Source organism: Paralichthys olivaceus, chromosome 20 (genome assembly GCF_024713975.1).
Source record: "Paralichthys olivaceus isolate ysfri-2021 chromosome 20, ASM2471397v2, whole genome shotgun sequence".
Classification (NCBI taxonomy): domain Eukaryota; kingdom Metazoa; phylum Chordata; class Actinopteri; order Pleuronectiformes; family Paralichthyidae; genus Paralichthys; species Paralichthys olivaceus.
The window spans coordinates 15,353,659-15,366,119 of NC_091112.1; the positions used below are offsets into that span (position 1 = coordinate 15,353,659).

A 12,461-nucleotide genomic window follows, 5' to 3' on the forward strand; every position below is an offset into this window, starting at 1 on the left:
TCAACATCAGGCTGACATCTTTGTTTGTGACATTGATTTATAACTAAATAAACTTATTTCTGAAGGTGTTTGGTGAAATATAGTCGTTAGTTGTGTTCAGGGGTAATTGGAAAATGTTTGCTTGCAAAACAAATATGGCGAACATGGTAAACATAGCACATATGATAAACCATTATTCATCACATTGTACCATTAGGACATAAACATTAAGCTCAAGCACCATTGTGACATGTGGTTGTAGACTTTAACGCATACTTTTAGAGGAAGGCCTATTCAGTTTAGTCCGAAACAAAAGTACAGGTGTGAAAGGTGCCTTGGACAACGGCCTGGAGCACAGACCAGTGAAAACACTTGGTTTAGGATAGTTCAGACTTTCGGACCATTGGCAGGAAGCTGAGATGGCATTAAACAATAGAAGGATTACTTTAAGTCTTTACCTCTGATGATATAAGGATGTTCGTTTGCTGGTGGCTCAGACTTTCAGGTGTGAAATGGCTTGAGCCTTGATCCACAGCGGCTTTCATTATTACATGTTTAGGAGAAGCTGCTTGTGTATCATTGTGATTTCTGCTTAATTTCATGTTTGCAGAATAACAGGGTATATAATTTATAATGCATCCTCTTATGTTTCTAAAAACAGGCTGTTAGCCCTGAAAAACAGTTGACAGATGGTGATTAAAAAAAACCAAATCCCTGACTTGAAAATAGTCAAAAATCTAATTAGATACTTATATTTGGCATCTCATATTTTCCAGGCTTTTGGTGTCGCTGTTATGATGATGATGTTATCTTATAAAATGAGATTTTGATGTTTGTCAAAATGTTTGTTAAATTATTTGCTCTGTTACTCTGTTTGATTAATAGCAGGAGGAAAGAATTACCTTTTCTGTGCACATTAAAACTGTATTTTACTGATATACATCATCTTTGCACTGTTTATCCTTAAAAAGCATTTGACAGAAGGTGACATGCCATAAAGAAATCATTAAACACTTTTGCACTGATGTGGATAAGAACAAATGTTTACTTTACTTTAGCTTATACATTGCACAATATTCATTGGGGTGCTTGTTACATGCGTGTATTGAATTGCTTTTCCTTGTGGACATGAATAACGACTCTTACATGATTTGCTTTGGCAACATGAGAGAATTTAACGGGCTTATACGAAGCCATCCCGACTGCGAGTCAGAGCAACACATAAAGGGGCAAGCCCACACATGCTCCTCAGAACACAGCGCCACGCTTCCAAACACCTTCCCCAGTAATAATCTGTTGAAGCTGATAATTTATTCTCTGTCTTCAAAACTGTCCCCCCACCCCTTTTTTAGCTGCCTGCACTCCAGCTGGCACAAAATCCTGCAGCGGTGCATGTCAGATGGGCGGGAGGTTACAGTTTTTTTGGAGCTAGTTTCAGTGCCGCAGACGAGGTGTAATTGTCTTGTATTTGCTGCCTGACACTGTGGGTGTTTTCGAATGCAGAGTGCCTCCAACCCCACCAGCTGTCGACATGTAGCAGAACTGCATATTTCCACTGGATACCGGCAAAACAAGCTGGAACCGGGCCAGGCAGTGTCTTAGACAAACAGACAGATCGACAGAAAGACAGGCGGCAGGAGTGAAAATAAAATATTCATCAGGTGATACCTCCAGTAACACTCTATTATTTATTAAGTCTGAATCAGCTCTGTCATCATCCACACTCTAACAGGCTGAGCCTCGAGCACAGCCACAAGGAAACTTTTTGCAATATATAGATGGATTTCCCAAATGAATCGCTGGAGCCAATGCAGTCTGGTCCAAATACAACTAATGAGAGGCCGGGCTTCATCTTAAATCTGCTGCGAGGGGATTACACAGGTTCCAGTGGACAAATTCCGATCTCTCCTGCTGATCTTTTTCAGTTTCTGCTTTTTTCCCTTGTTCTCAGGTGAACAGCGTTGTTCTGCCTGCGTCATTTGTCTCTATTCCTGTGAATAGCATTAATCGAATCATATGTTTCTCTAATGTGTTCCCACCATTCCATGTGTTCAATCTGGCCATTAACACATGAAATCTCCTGTCCAAATAGTTAATACTTTGTCAGCTTTAAATAGCCATGGGATGGATTAATGATGGAGGTAATCATTTATGGTATGCTTTATTAATCTGCTCTCCTGTTATTAGGACAGTTATTATGGCTGTCAGTCATTATGGGGTGATGGTGGAGGTGGGGGTGCAGGTGGGCGGGGCAGTCTAATTTAGACTGGAGGGATCTTTACTATTGATCTGATGTAATGTCTTATCCTCAGTGCTTTCACCTTCGCCCACTCTCGCCTCATTTCTATTGCTAAGCGCTGACAACTGAGGTGACATGCTGACTTCCTGACCAGTATACATGTGTATGTACAAAGGAATCATCGGTTGTACTTCTGTAGAAGAATATGTAATGTGGGATCAGATCAATTAAACGTGCAGCTTGCTTGTCGTGGGCAGTGCTACTTGTCCTGTGAATGTATTTGTATGTCATCTCTGAGAAAAAGATTCTTGATAAAATCATAGGTGTCCTCCAAACTACAGATTCATATTTAATATTGTATAAAATGGACATGCTATATTTTATTTAGATTTAACCAAAAAGCCTGGGTTACAAATTGTGAGATCCTTTCGGGATAATGTTCAGAAACAAGACTGTTGTCTTGTCTTTGCCAAGTATACTATTATAGAGAAGACTCTTGCTTCAAGTCCTCACATCTGATGATACAACTTTTGAACAATAAGGGCTTTCATTTTGCACATTTTGCAACGGGTGTGAAGATGGTGACAGTAATACTATAATGATATTACAGTGGCAGCAAAATGAACCAGCTCTTTTAATACAGCTGAACTGACCACAAACAACGTCAACAAACCATGTCAAGTACAGGTAGACATCTTTAGTACAATCCCTGAATTCCAAAGTGAAACCAAAACTAAGCAGATCAAATGCAAACCATGTAACAAAGACATGAGCCTTGGTTCGTACCTCCAAGTGTGAAAACTCAAAGTCATCAGATCTCAGCATCTGCTACTTTCATCCTATTTTCTTCCTCTCTTTTGAGATTGTTATGGAAGAAGCAAAAAAAAGTCTTAGCGGTTTACTACTTGTTCAGGCGGTTCCTTAGTTTGACAATCAAATTGACAGTTTTATTGTACACTGGACATGCAGCAGGGTTCAGCTGATGAGTCAGCATCTGAAATATTTTTAGTGTTTGATAGGAAGTGCTGGCTTGTGATGTAAAAACACTCTTGATCATTTTTTGACATTTATTTGGATAATAACCACAGATAAAAGAACAGCTGACCCAAGAACACAGGATACGGACTAGGACAATCTAATTACACACTATGCGCTGCAAGGATTTGAAGGGCTTGCCAGGTTTAAGCACATATATCAGTAGCATTGCACGTGTTCTTAAACTGATTAACCCTGCTTCTCCCAACCACAAGATTAATCACCACTTTTTCGAGAAGAAGGAGGGGACCTGACCGGGAATCGGGAAGCCATGAAAACCTCAGGAACAGGATAGCACTTGCATCAGACTGTTTATTGCTGCACCAGATGCCCCCAACATCCTGCTAAAGATGGATATCTGGCCAAAAAAATATTCTGCCCTGGGTTGTTTTACTGTCTTGTCTTTGATTACCAGCACTTAGCAGAGGACACAGAGGAGTCTTGGCGTGTGCTGATGGCATTAGGTCTAGCTCTAAGAACAGTGGATGGGACAGAGGAAGCGGTGGTAGACCTAGACTGAATAAACATAATTCATAATTAATAAACTAAACGAGGCACAGCTACACGGTGCACCTGACTGCCCACTGAGACAAGCTTTCAGGCCAGTCAAGTGTTCACTGTACGGGCTGCTGTGTGCCCATACACTATGTATGCAGTTATGCTTCAATGCTCACAAAGCTAATGAGGCCTTGGGAGATCGTGCACATCTAAAAACGTTTTCTGTTTGCTTGACGCCGTGTCTGTTTATCTGTGCATGAAGTCATGCATCATATAGATACTGTACATGCAGGACATTTTGCAATGTGTGCCCATTCACCACACTCGCTTACCCCGTTTGTGTTTTCCCTGCTTTCTCCCATTACCATCTTTGCATCTTCCCATCACCAGTGTCAGTGAAGCATGGGTAGTTATTAGAACATTCCTGTCTTCAGAGGAAATAAAAAGGAAGAACCAAACACGTCTTGCTTAAAAAACAGGCTCCTCTCTTATTATTGCATGCTGCATCCCTGCTAATGTGCATGCAAAATAAATGATGAAAAGCTTCTTTTCAGTGCAACACACTTGCAAGATTTCACATGTATGTATAAAAGAAGCAGGGCTTTCTGATGGGGAAGTACATTAATGCAAGCGGAGGCACATGCAAACACACAAATACCGAGTCCAAGTGTCATAACTATTCCACATCGTGAGAGAGCCCCTGACTGCACTTCAAAGCTCTCTAGCTGACAGTGGCTAATGATGAACACTCAGATGAAGAGCAAAGAGACAGCAATCTAGACTCCACATTAAAAAGGCCTCTTCCCGTGTTCTACGCCGAGATAAAAGACAAGAACTCATGCCTGACTGCAGCTAATGTGCGTTTAGGCACTCATACATACATAGCCTACATAAATGCGTACACAGGCAGACACACTTATCATGCAAATGTAAAATAATTACAGTCTTGTCTGAGGGAGGAAAGCTGGGTTGCCTTTTGAAGATAGCGATCCTCAAAAGATTCATTGATGTTATGCTGGGTAATGGAGGAGAGACTCCAGGAGACATAGAACTGGTGTCTGCCATTCTATCCATTCCCAAATCAACCCGTCCTGCATGGTTCGTGACGATGGTCTGTATTTTCACAAGTGTTGCAGATAGGTTGGACTTTGGGCAGGTGTACAATGAGACACCCGTCACTCCCCAGAAGCTGTGGGGTCGGGGTGCAGGTGCTCTGGGACTGAGGCTTACATGAGAAAATGTGTAGGCTACACACAGGCATTTTGAAATTATTCTGCATGGATTACCAACCAAACTAAAACACCCAAACATAAAATCTCATGTCTTGACATATTGGAAACTACATAAGCAACAATCAAAATTGAAACTAATACAAGTAGTTATTTTTTACATTTACATTATAAATCTCTTAAACTGAATGCCATGATGGTCAATGGCCAAACAACCAATCCGATGTCCTCAGATTTTTTATTCAAATATTGCTAAACTCTGATTGGTGTGCAGATATGCAAGACTTCCTATAATTCTCGTCTGCCAATGTGAAACCAGCACCACCTTATCATCATGTGTCCATGGGACTGCGATCACTCAGAGTACAAAGCTGGATGAGAAAATTGGTTTTCAGGACCTTTAACTTTGCTGCCACACAGCCAACCAGTATTCAGTTGTTCCATCCACGGCAGTCATGTTTTTCAGAGGTTGCATTTTTGGGAGTCAAAGGAGCCAGGTTTGAATTAACAAAGGAACAAATAGTAGAGAAAAACTGGAATGACATAGAGCACATACCTCCGACAAGGTCAAACAGTCCTACACATCAATGTGCAGCTTTTATAATAGAAAAACTAAAGGAAATAGGAAGCAGTGTAATAAGCTGCAAAGCAGTCATAGATAAACGCCATAAATATGTATGATTTTACACACATCAATTCCTGGGAAACAATTCTGAAAAGAAAATTCTCTCTTGCATTGTTAAGGAAACAATTTGAAGATTCGTCCGTTGAACTAGAACAAAATTAAACTTTTCTCTGGCCCATCCCTCCAACGATTTTGGTGCAAATTGTATCAGTACGATGAGCAAAATCATTGCCTCCTTGGTGGAGGTGAAAATACATTTAACAGTGACATGTAGCGTTTTGATAACTCTTCTTTAAAGCAATGCCAACATAGAAAAGCCAGTAAACACACAAACTTTGCTCTCTCTAGGTTGACTTCACACTCTCAATCTCAGGTGTTAAACTCAGATCTGGCCCCATAAATCATTGACAGGTAGGAACTACAATTACCCTGAGGCAAGTGGGCATGGACCTGTAACTTCCAGGAAAAGTTTGATATTTGCTCTCTTGCCAAGAATGACATGGGAAGATTGATATCACTCTCATGTCTGCAAGATAAGTATGGTGCTGCAGCCCAGACACAATTAGCTCAGCTTGGCATAAAGACTGGAAGTAAGGGGGAAAGAACTAGCTAACCTGTTAACACACCTTCCCAAATGGCAGAAAAAGGATTAATGAGGGGGGGGGGGTCTATCAATTCGGACAATAACCAAAGACTTAGTTTGATATCGTGGTTAAGCAGTGTAGGATCATGGGAGTGGTTGTCTTTACCACTTTACGGCTCATATCATGACGCATATCATGTTCACAGATGAGGTAATGTATTAAAGTTTTATTCATGTCCTGCAGCAAACGACAATGAATAATCATAATTAATTACCAGTGACCAATAAAAGCAGTGGAAGGAAGAAACAGGAGATGTTATGCTGTTTAGCACGGAAGTTATAGCAGAGACAGGCAAAGCCATGTGTAAAGTTGATATGACGCAATCAGAAGCCAACCAAACAAAAATTTGATTTAAACATTGTTGGAAACATTTTGAATATAATAAATGCATTGTAAAGGTTTGAATTTTCAGAACAGTTACATATTATATTTTAATATTTAACTTTCAAATGCTACACAGATAAACTAATATGTTTAATCCCTCAGAATAAATCATAATGAAACAGACTACTAACTATTGGTGCCACAGTTCAAAATAATTAGGGAAACTAATTTAAAAGTAGGAAATCTACATTATTCGTAAAAGAAATAATAACTCAACATAAGAATAATCTCAGAGTAAACACTGATAAGAAACAGTTTTATGTACAATGTGGACGGACAACAAGTGTGAAGGCAGCTACTGCCAGCTCACTGCCAACCTTGGTGTGTTTTCATGGAGAAAACTAAGGAGATAGGAGGGGGGGGCAAACACACACGTACCTGTGCATACAAATGACCAGGCAGGAATTTAAACTCAACACACACACACACACACACACACACACACACACACACACACACACACACACACACACACACACACACACGCACACACACACACACACACACACAGATGAGAAGCAACTCCTGCACAAGCAAGCACACAAGCTGATTGGCCACCCCATTAGTAATTTATTAAGCTTGTCCTTGTAAATTTTATCAGGTATCCAGCAGGGGAATAGAATTATTGATTCACTCTGCATTCATCAGGCCCAGAAAAAAAAGAGAGAGCAGAGGAGTCTGAGAGAGACAGGAGAGGAGAGAGAGAGGGAGAGAGTACATTTATCAGGGCGGACAGCATCAGGTTCCAAGCGGCTTTGCAAGAGATCAGGCTGGAGTGTGTTGTGATTCCCCCTGGGTCATCACTATATCCTGCTTCATTCACAACGCCGCCTCGCCTCAGCTCATCAATGTGCGCCTCTCGATCAATGATTCCTATAAAACACCATCCAGGCTTTGGCTCGCACCTTCTCACGGCCAAAAGAACACAACAACAACAGGGGGGGGGGGGGGGGAAGAAAGAAAAATCTGAGATGCTGTCAAACTTCATCTTAACCCAGAGGAGGCACGGATAAGCTGCAGGGCATACAAGTACACGCAGGGTCACGGATATACTGGAAGTAAAATGTAAAAAATTTCAACTTGAAAAAATGGCAACTGGCAGACTAACTATGTATGAGGTTGTGACCTCATTACTACACCACCTCTGGCCCATGAGTTCCCAGTTGTTTTCCAGGTATTGGCAAGTATTGACTGACCAGGGAAGTATGTTGTTATAGTATTAGCATTAGTCTCTGTGGCCCATCCACCCTGGCCATCATCTCTCCAATGCTCCTCTCTGTTTGTGATCACAAGCCGTCCAGGGGGAGGAAACCTACCGCTGCTTTCTTACAGCAGGAGAAACAACAGGAAATAAGTAGGAGGTGGAGAGGGGAAAGTGGAGAAAAGAGAAGGAGAAGAGTTGGAATCGTTGTTCTTGTTGGCAACAGCGGCGATAATTGTGGAGTGTTTCTGTGTGCCCGAGAATATATATATTCACCTTTGTGGGCGAATGGATGATTTTCCGCGTGTGTGGGCACGTAAGTTAAATTGAAGTGACAGCGAGGAGGCTCGACTGTAAACACTGGTTTCTGAAATGCAATCCTTTGTAAACACAAAACCTCCCCAGTTATTTTCCGCTCTGGATGCTTGGAAGCAATCTTTTTCGGGGTGGGAATCAAGAGAAACTCTGCTCCAAGATCCATTTACCTTCAGGCATCGCCTTGATGAGCATTGTTCCACGATTCTCCAGCATGGATCACCAGGAGGCCAGGAAGCTGCCAGCAGCGTGATTGGTGGAGGAACCTCGTGTCTGGGATTTGGGAATGCCGAAGCCTAATCCTCTACATGGCTCCCACTGTCTCTGGACGTCTCAGGTTGGAACATGTAGGTGGAGTGCTGTAAAACATGTATACACACACACATACGCTAAGACATATGAACTGGAGCGATAAGGCCTGTGGATGCATTATTGTATGGATTCCAACCATTTGGCCTCAGGCATTTGGCCACTGTACTGTATGTAAGCTCTTCAAATATTTGTTCCTTCAATTTCATTTCTTCCATTGAAGTGTGGATTCCTATGATTTCTTCTTTTCAAAGGTCCATTCAAATAGGCTTGAATTCAGGAAATACTCAGAAATTCCTCAAATTCTAATATTTAGTTCACTTTTTCCTGGTTGGGTAAAAAAAGAGTCAGTTACCCTATCATCGCATATTTTCATAGATTTATATTTTCTTTATGTGCGGTCAGAATCTGCATGCATATATTCAAATACTGTATTTTTTATACACATCTTGCGTTTCATTGAAATGTTCCCTCTGCGATTTTTTTTCCTTTGCTCCTCAGTCTCCTTTTGTCTTTGTTCAAAATGACATATAAAAAAAGAAAAGAAGTAAATAGAGAGTAGCAGGTTGTTGGAGGTGGACATTGAGGCTGATTTAGAGGGATGAAAAGAGGAGAGAAGAGGGGAAAGAAAAAGAGAGGAGGGGAAGACGAAAAGCAACAATCTGTGCTGGTTAACTTCTCCCTGTTGACCCTGCAGAAGAGGCCATGGCTCCCTCCATCTGCTTGAAATAATCTCACACACACACACACACACACACACACACACACATTCACATACATGTACACACCTTCCCAAATGGCAGAAAAAGGATTAATGATATTCCAGCACACAATCAGCCAGAATCCATCACTCCGGTTTCTGCAGGAGCCCAGGCATGCCAGTGTGTGTGTGTGTGTATCTCACTTTGAAGACTGGCTGCAAGTGTCTATGTATTATGTGGGTGTGTGTCACGTCTGGGGCACCATATGTTCCCCACAAATTTGTTTTCACCCCTAAAAAATCCTTACCATACGCATATTAACCAGCTTTAATTAAGACCCTCTCTTCCCACACACATACTGTACACAGATGCACACACACACACACAAACACGCACACACACAGATTCACACACTTCCTGGAAGAGGTAGTGTGATTTCCATGTATCTCATTGCTGGTGAGAACACTTGAGAAACCGGTTAATTGACATTGACTATTCGTGTACTGTACCGAGAGTGTTGGCTGGGCTGTGGGCAGATGGTGTTTGCAAGGCCCAATTTAAAACCAGCAGTCAAAAGAGAAAAAAAGAAATGCTGCCTCAGTTTTGTTACCAAGCGCTTCAACTACAGGTTGAGATGGAGACGGTATCTGGGAGCGTGTGCCTCCCATCAAAGCTGAGCCGTGTTTGGTAATCCAGGTGGTCAGGGGCAGTGAGGAGTGCTGTGCATTTCATATCCATGAAGTTGCATTTAAAAGTTTTTATTTGATATATTGAGTCCCTGATTTAAAAAAAAAAACTGTACAAGTCGCATGAACCCATTCATGCACTCATTCATAGTGAGTTTCTTGCCCAAGGACACTTCAAAATGCAAACTGGAGGCACCGGAGAGCCAACTTTGTGGACCACAGCTGCTGCTTTGAGTTGAAATGTAACCTTTCAAAGATCAGAATTCCAGTTTGCATTATTTAGTCAGAGTAGCCACAGGGCCTGCGTGAGCCATCTATCTCAGGCACATGTCCTGCCTGTGAGCTGTGCTGTTCAACTAGAGAGTCTGGGTCTTGTCTATTTGCTTTGTGTGCCACATGCATGTGTGGGGTTCACAGCAAAACAGAAAGTAAAAATTATATTTGTCCACAGTTTCAATCTATTTCTCCTGAATATGTAACAAATACAATGATAAGCAACTCTACCTGTACCTTCAAAGTAAAAGCACGCCAGCGAATTCATTTATTTTAACGAAACCTGGGCTGGAAGATGTTCGGCTTCATACCGTAGAGTCCTGACATTTAGTTGGGTACATAGGCTACTTTTATTCCAGGAAACACTGTAGTCATACCAGAAACCTCACGTAGCGGCTCTGCAGTAGACACGCTCACTGTGTGAACAACAAACGAGATGCAATAGATCAGCAACAAGGCTGTCACACGCTGCACCTACCTGCTACAATTCTGACAAACCGAGAAAGCTGCGTGTTTACAGCAGCAAAACAAATTATGTATTGCAGCAAGCAGCTTGTTCATTAGTATACAAAAAAGGAAAAATAATAATTTGTCCATAAATGATCATTATACGCAAGCTGCTTGAACCATTTACAGCTGCTTAATTTCTAGTTTGTTGTATCATACTATATGTTCATTTAGTTTAATTGAAGGGGCTAATGTATATTTCAGTTATATTGAATTCAAGTTATTCATTAATATTAAGAGAAATTGTACATTCAAGAATTGTACAGTTGAAATTATATTTAAAGTGTGAATAAATGTCCTGTAGCATATTTCTTATCAGGCTTATTTGAATAAGTAGTTAACAAGTGGTTGTCACTTCAGATGACTGAGCAGCTTGTTTGGTGGAGCAGCATTAAGTTTGTCATATGCAGTGACCTACAGCTCATATGCTAATTTACTGTGACACTCAGACTTATATATGATTTCTATAGAATTTAATTTGACCTAGAAAGAAGTCGAGAATCACTCTTGCCCAGATGTGTTGATTTATTGGGGGACCATAATTCCTGAAGCTCTATGGCGTGTTTTCTTTAAAAAAATTCCCACTTTATCTGTGATCAGTTTCTTTTTGGTTTCCCTGGGGTATCTTCTCTTTTACTAATTCTAATTAAACACTGACTTTTTCTTGATTTTAAATAAATGATAACACACAAGTGCACAAACCTTGCCTGGAGTACAGTAGCGTCAGTGATGCAGAATGATAACACAAATGCTAATCAGAGCATCTTAATGGATGTTTAAAAGGGTAACCCTCAACCCCACCTCTTCTTTTATGACTCTTAGACTTTTCATCGTAAAAGAGATCGTGGATGTGGCACCTCTCCTTGTGAATGGATGTGCTCAATACAACTCGCTCCAGGGTCAGAGGTAGCTTGAGATTATGGCAGAGTGCATTGTGGGAGAGGACACCGAGTACAACCAGCGCAGGTCGCCACTCAATCACCGAGCCAACACACAGGTGACAAACACATTCATTCTCACACTGACAGGCAATATAGAGTTTCCACTTCGCCTTGCTGACATGTGCTCGGACTGTGGGAGAACACAGGAGGCACCCAGACACATGGAGAGGAGAACAAGCTCCACACGGGAGGACGAGGACTCAAACCAAGATCAGGCCTGAGATGTCAACCGGGGATTATATAGTTCCAAGGTGGAAATCCTAAACACTGAGCCACCCCTTGAATTTCATCATAAGTTTGCAACCAGCAGATCAATATTTGTATGTCTTCTTTGCCGTTATCCATCTTTCCTGTGGTGCTTTCTGCGTGGTTGCCTCATCCTGGTTATTGTCCAGGTTGCCCACAGCGTGCATGTGTAATTCTTTCACCCTTGACTCGTCTTATTTACTCGTCTTCTGCTGTGATGCCTCTAATTACTACTCACATGTCGTAATTCATCTGACTGTGACACTGCTGGACACTGCTGGACAGGCAAATACATTTCTTCTATCTTTAGGGTACAAACAGCCACTGAGAAGAGCTTTGATAGTCGTCGTTAATGCTTAAGAGCTTATTAAGTGTTTTGATTCAGAGCTGAGTGTCTCGGTTTAATGAATGGAGATGTACATTGAATGCATGCAGTCATAAAGGGCAAACCGCAATGGGTGAGGAGTGCGTATAGGAGTTGTTAATGGTAGTGTCTCTACCAGCCGTGAAAATAGCTGTGGCACCTCCAAGTCACACATTTCCGTCTCTGATGGGGAGGCTGTAGCCATGGCAACGTAGCTTTTTGGCTTTTGCAGGGTGATAACAAGGTGGAGATGTGCATAAATAGGGGGGGGGGGGGGGGGGGGAG

At 41.6% G+C, this 12,461-nt stretch overlaps 1 protein-coding gene across 1 annotated transcript in view; it reads right to left on the bottom strand.

The window, feature by feature from the left end:
- Positions 1-6,408: 6,408 nt before the first annotated feature.
- The window catches only part of e2f3 (E2F transcription factor 3), an 82,415-nt gene continuing 76,362 nt past the window's right edge, over positions 6,409-12,461 (bottom strand). The window contains exon 7 of the mRNA XM_069516802.1: positions 6,409-8,508. Coding sequence (XP_069372903.1) covers positions 8,483-8,508 — 26 coding nt within the window. The 3' untranslated portion in view covers positions 6,409-8,482. The remainder of the gene's footprint in view (positions 8,509-12,461) is intronic.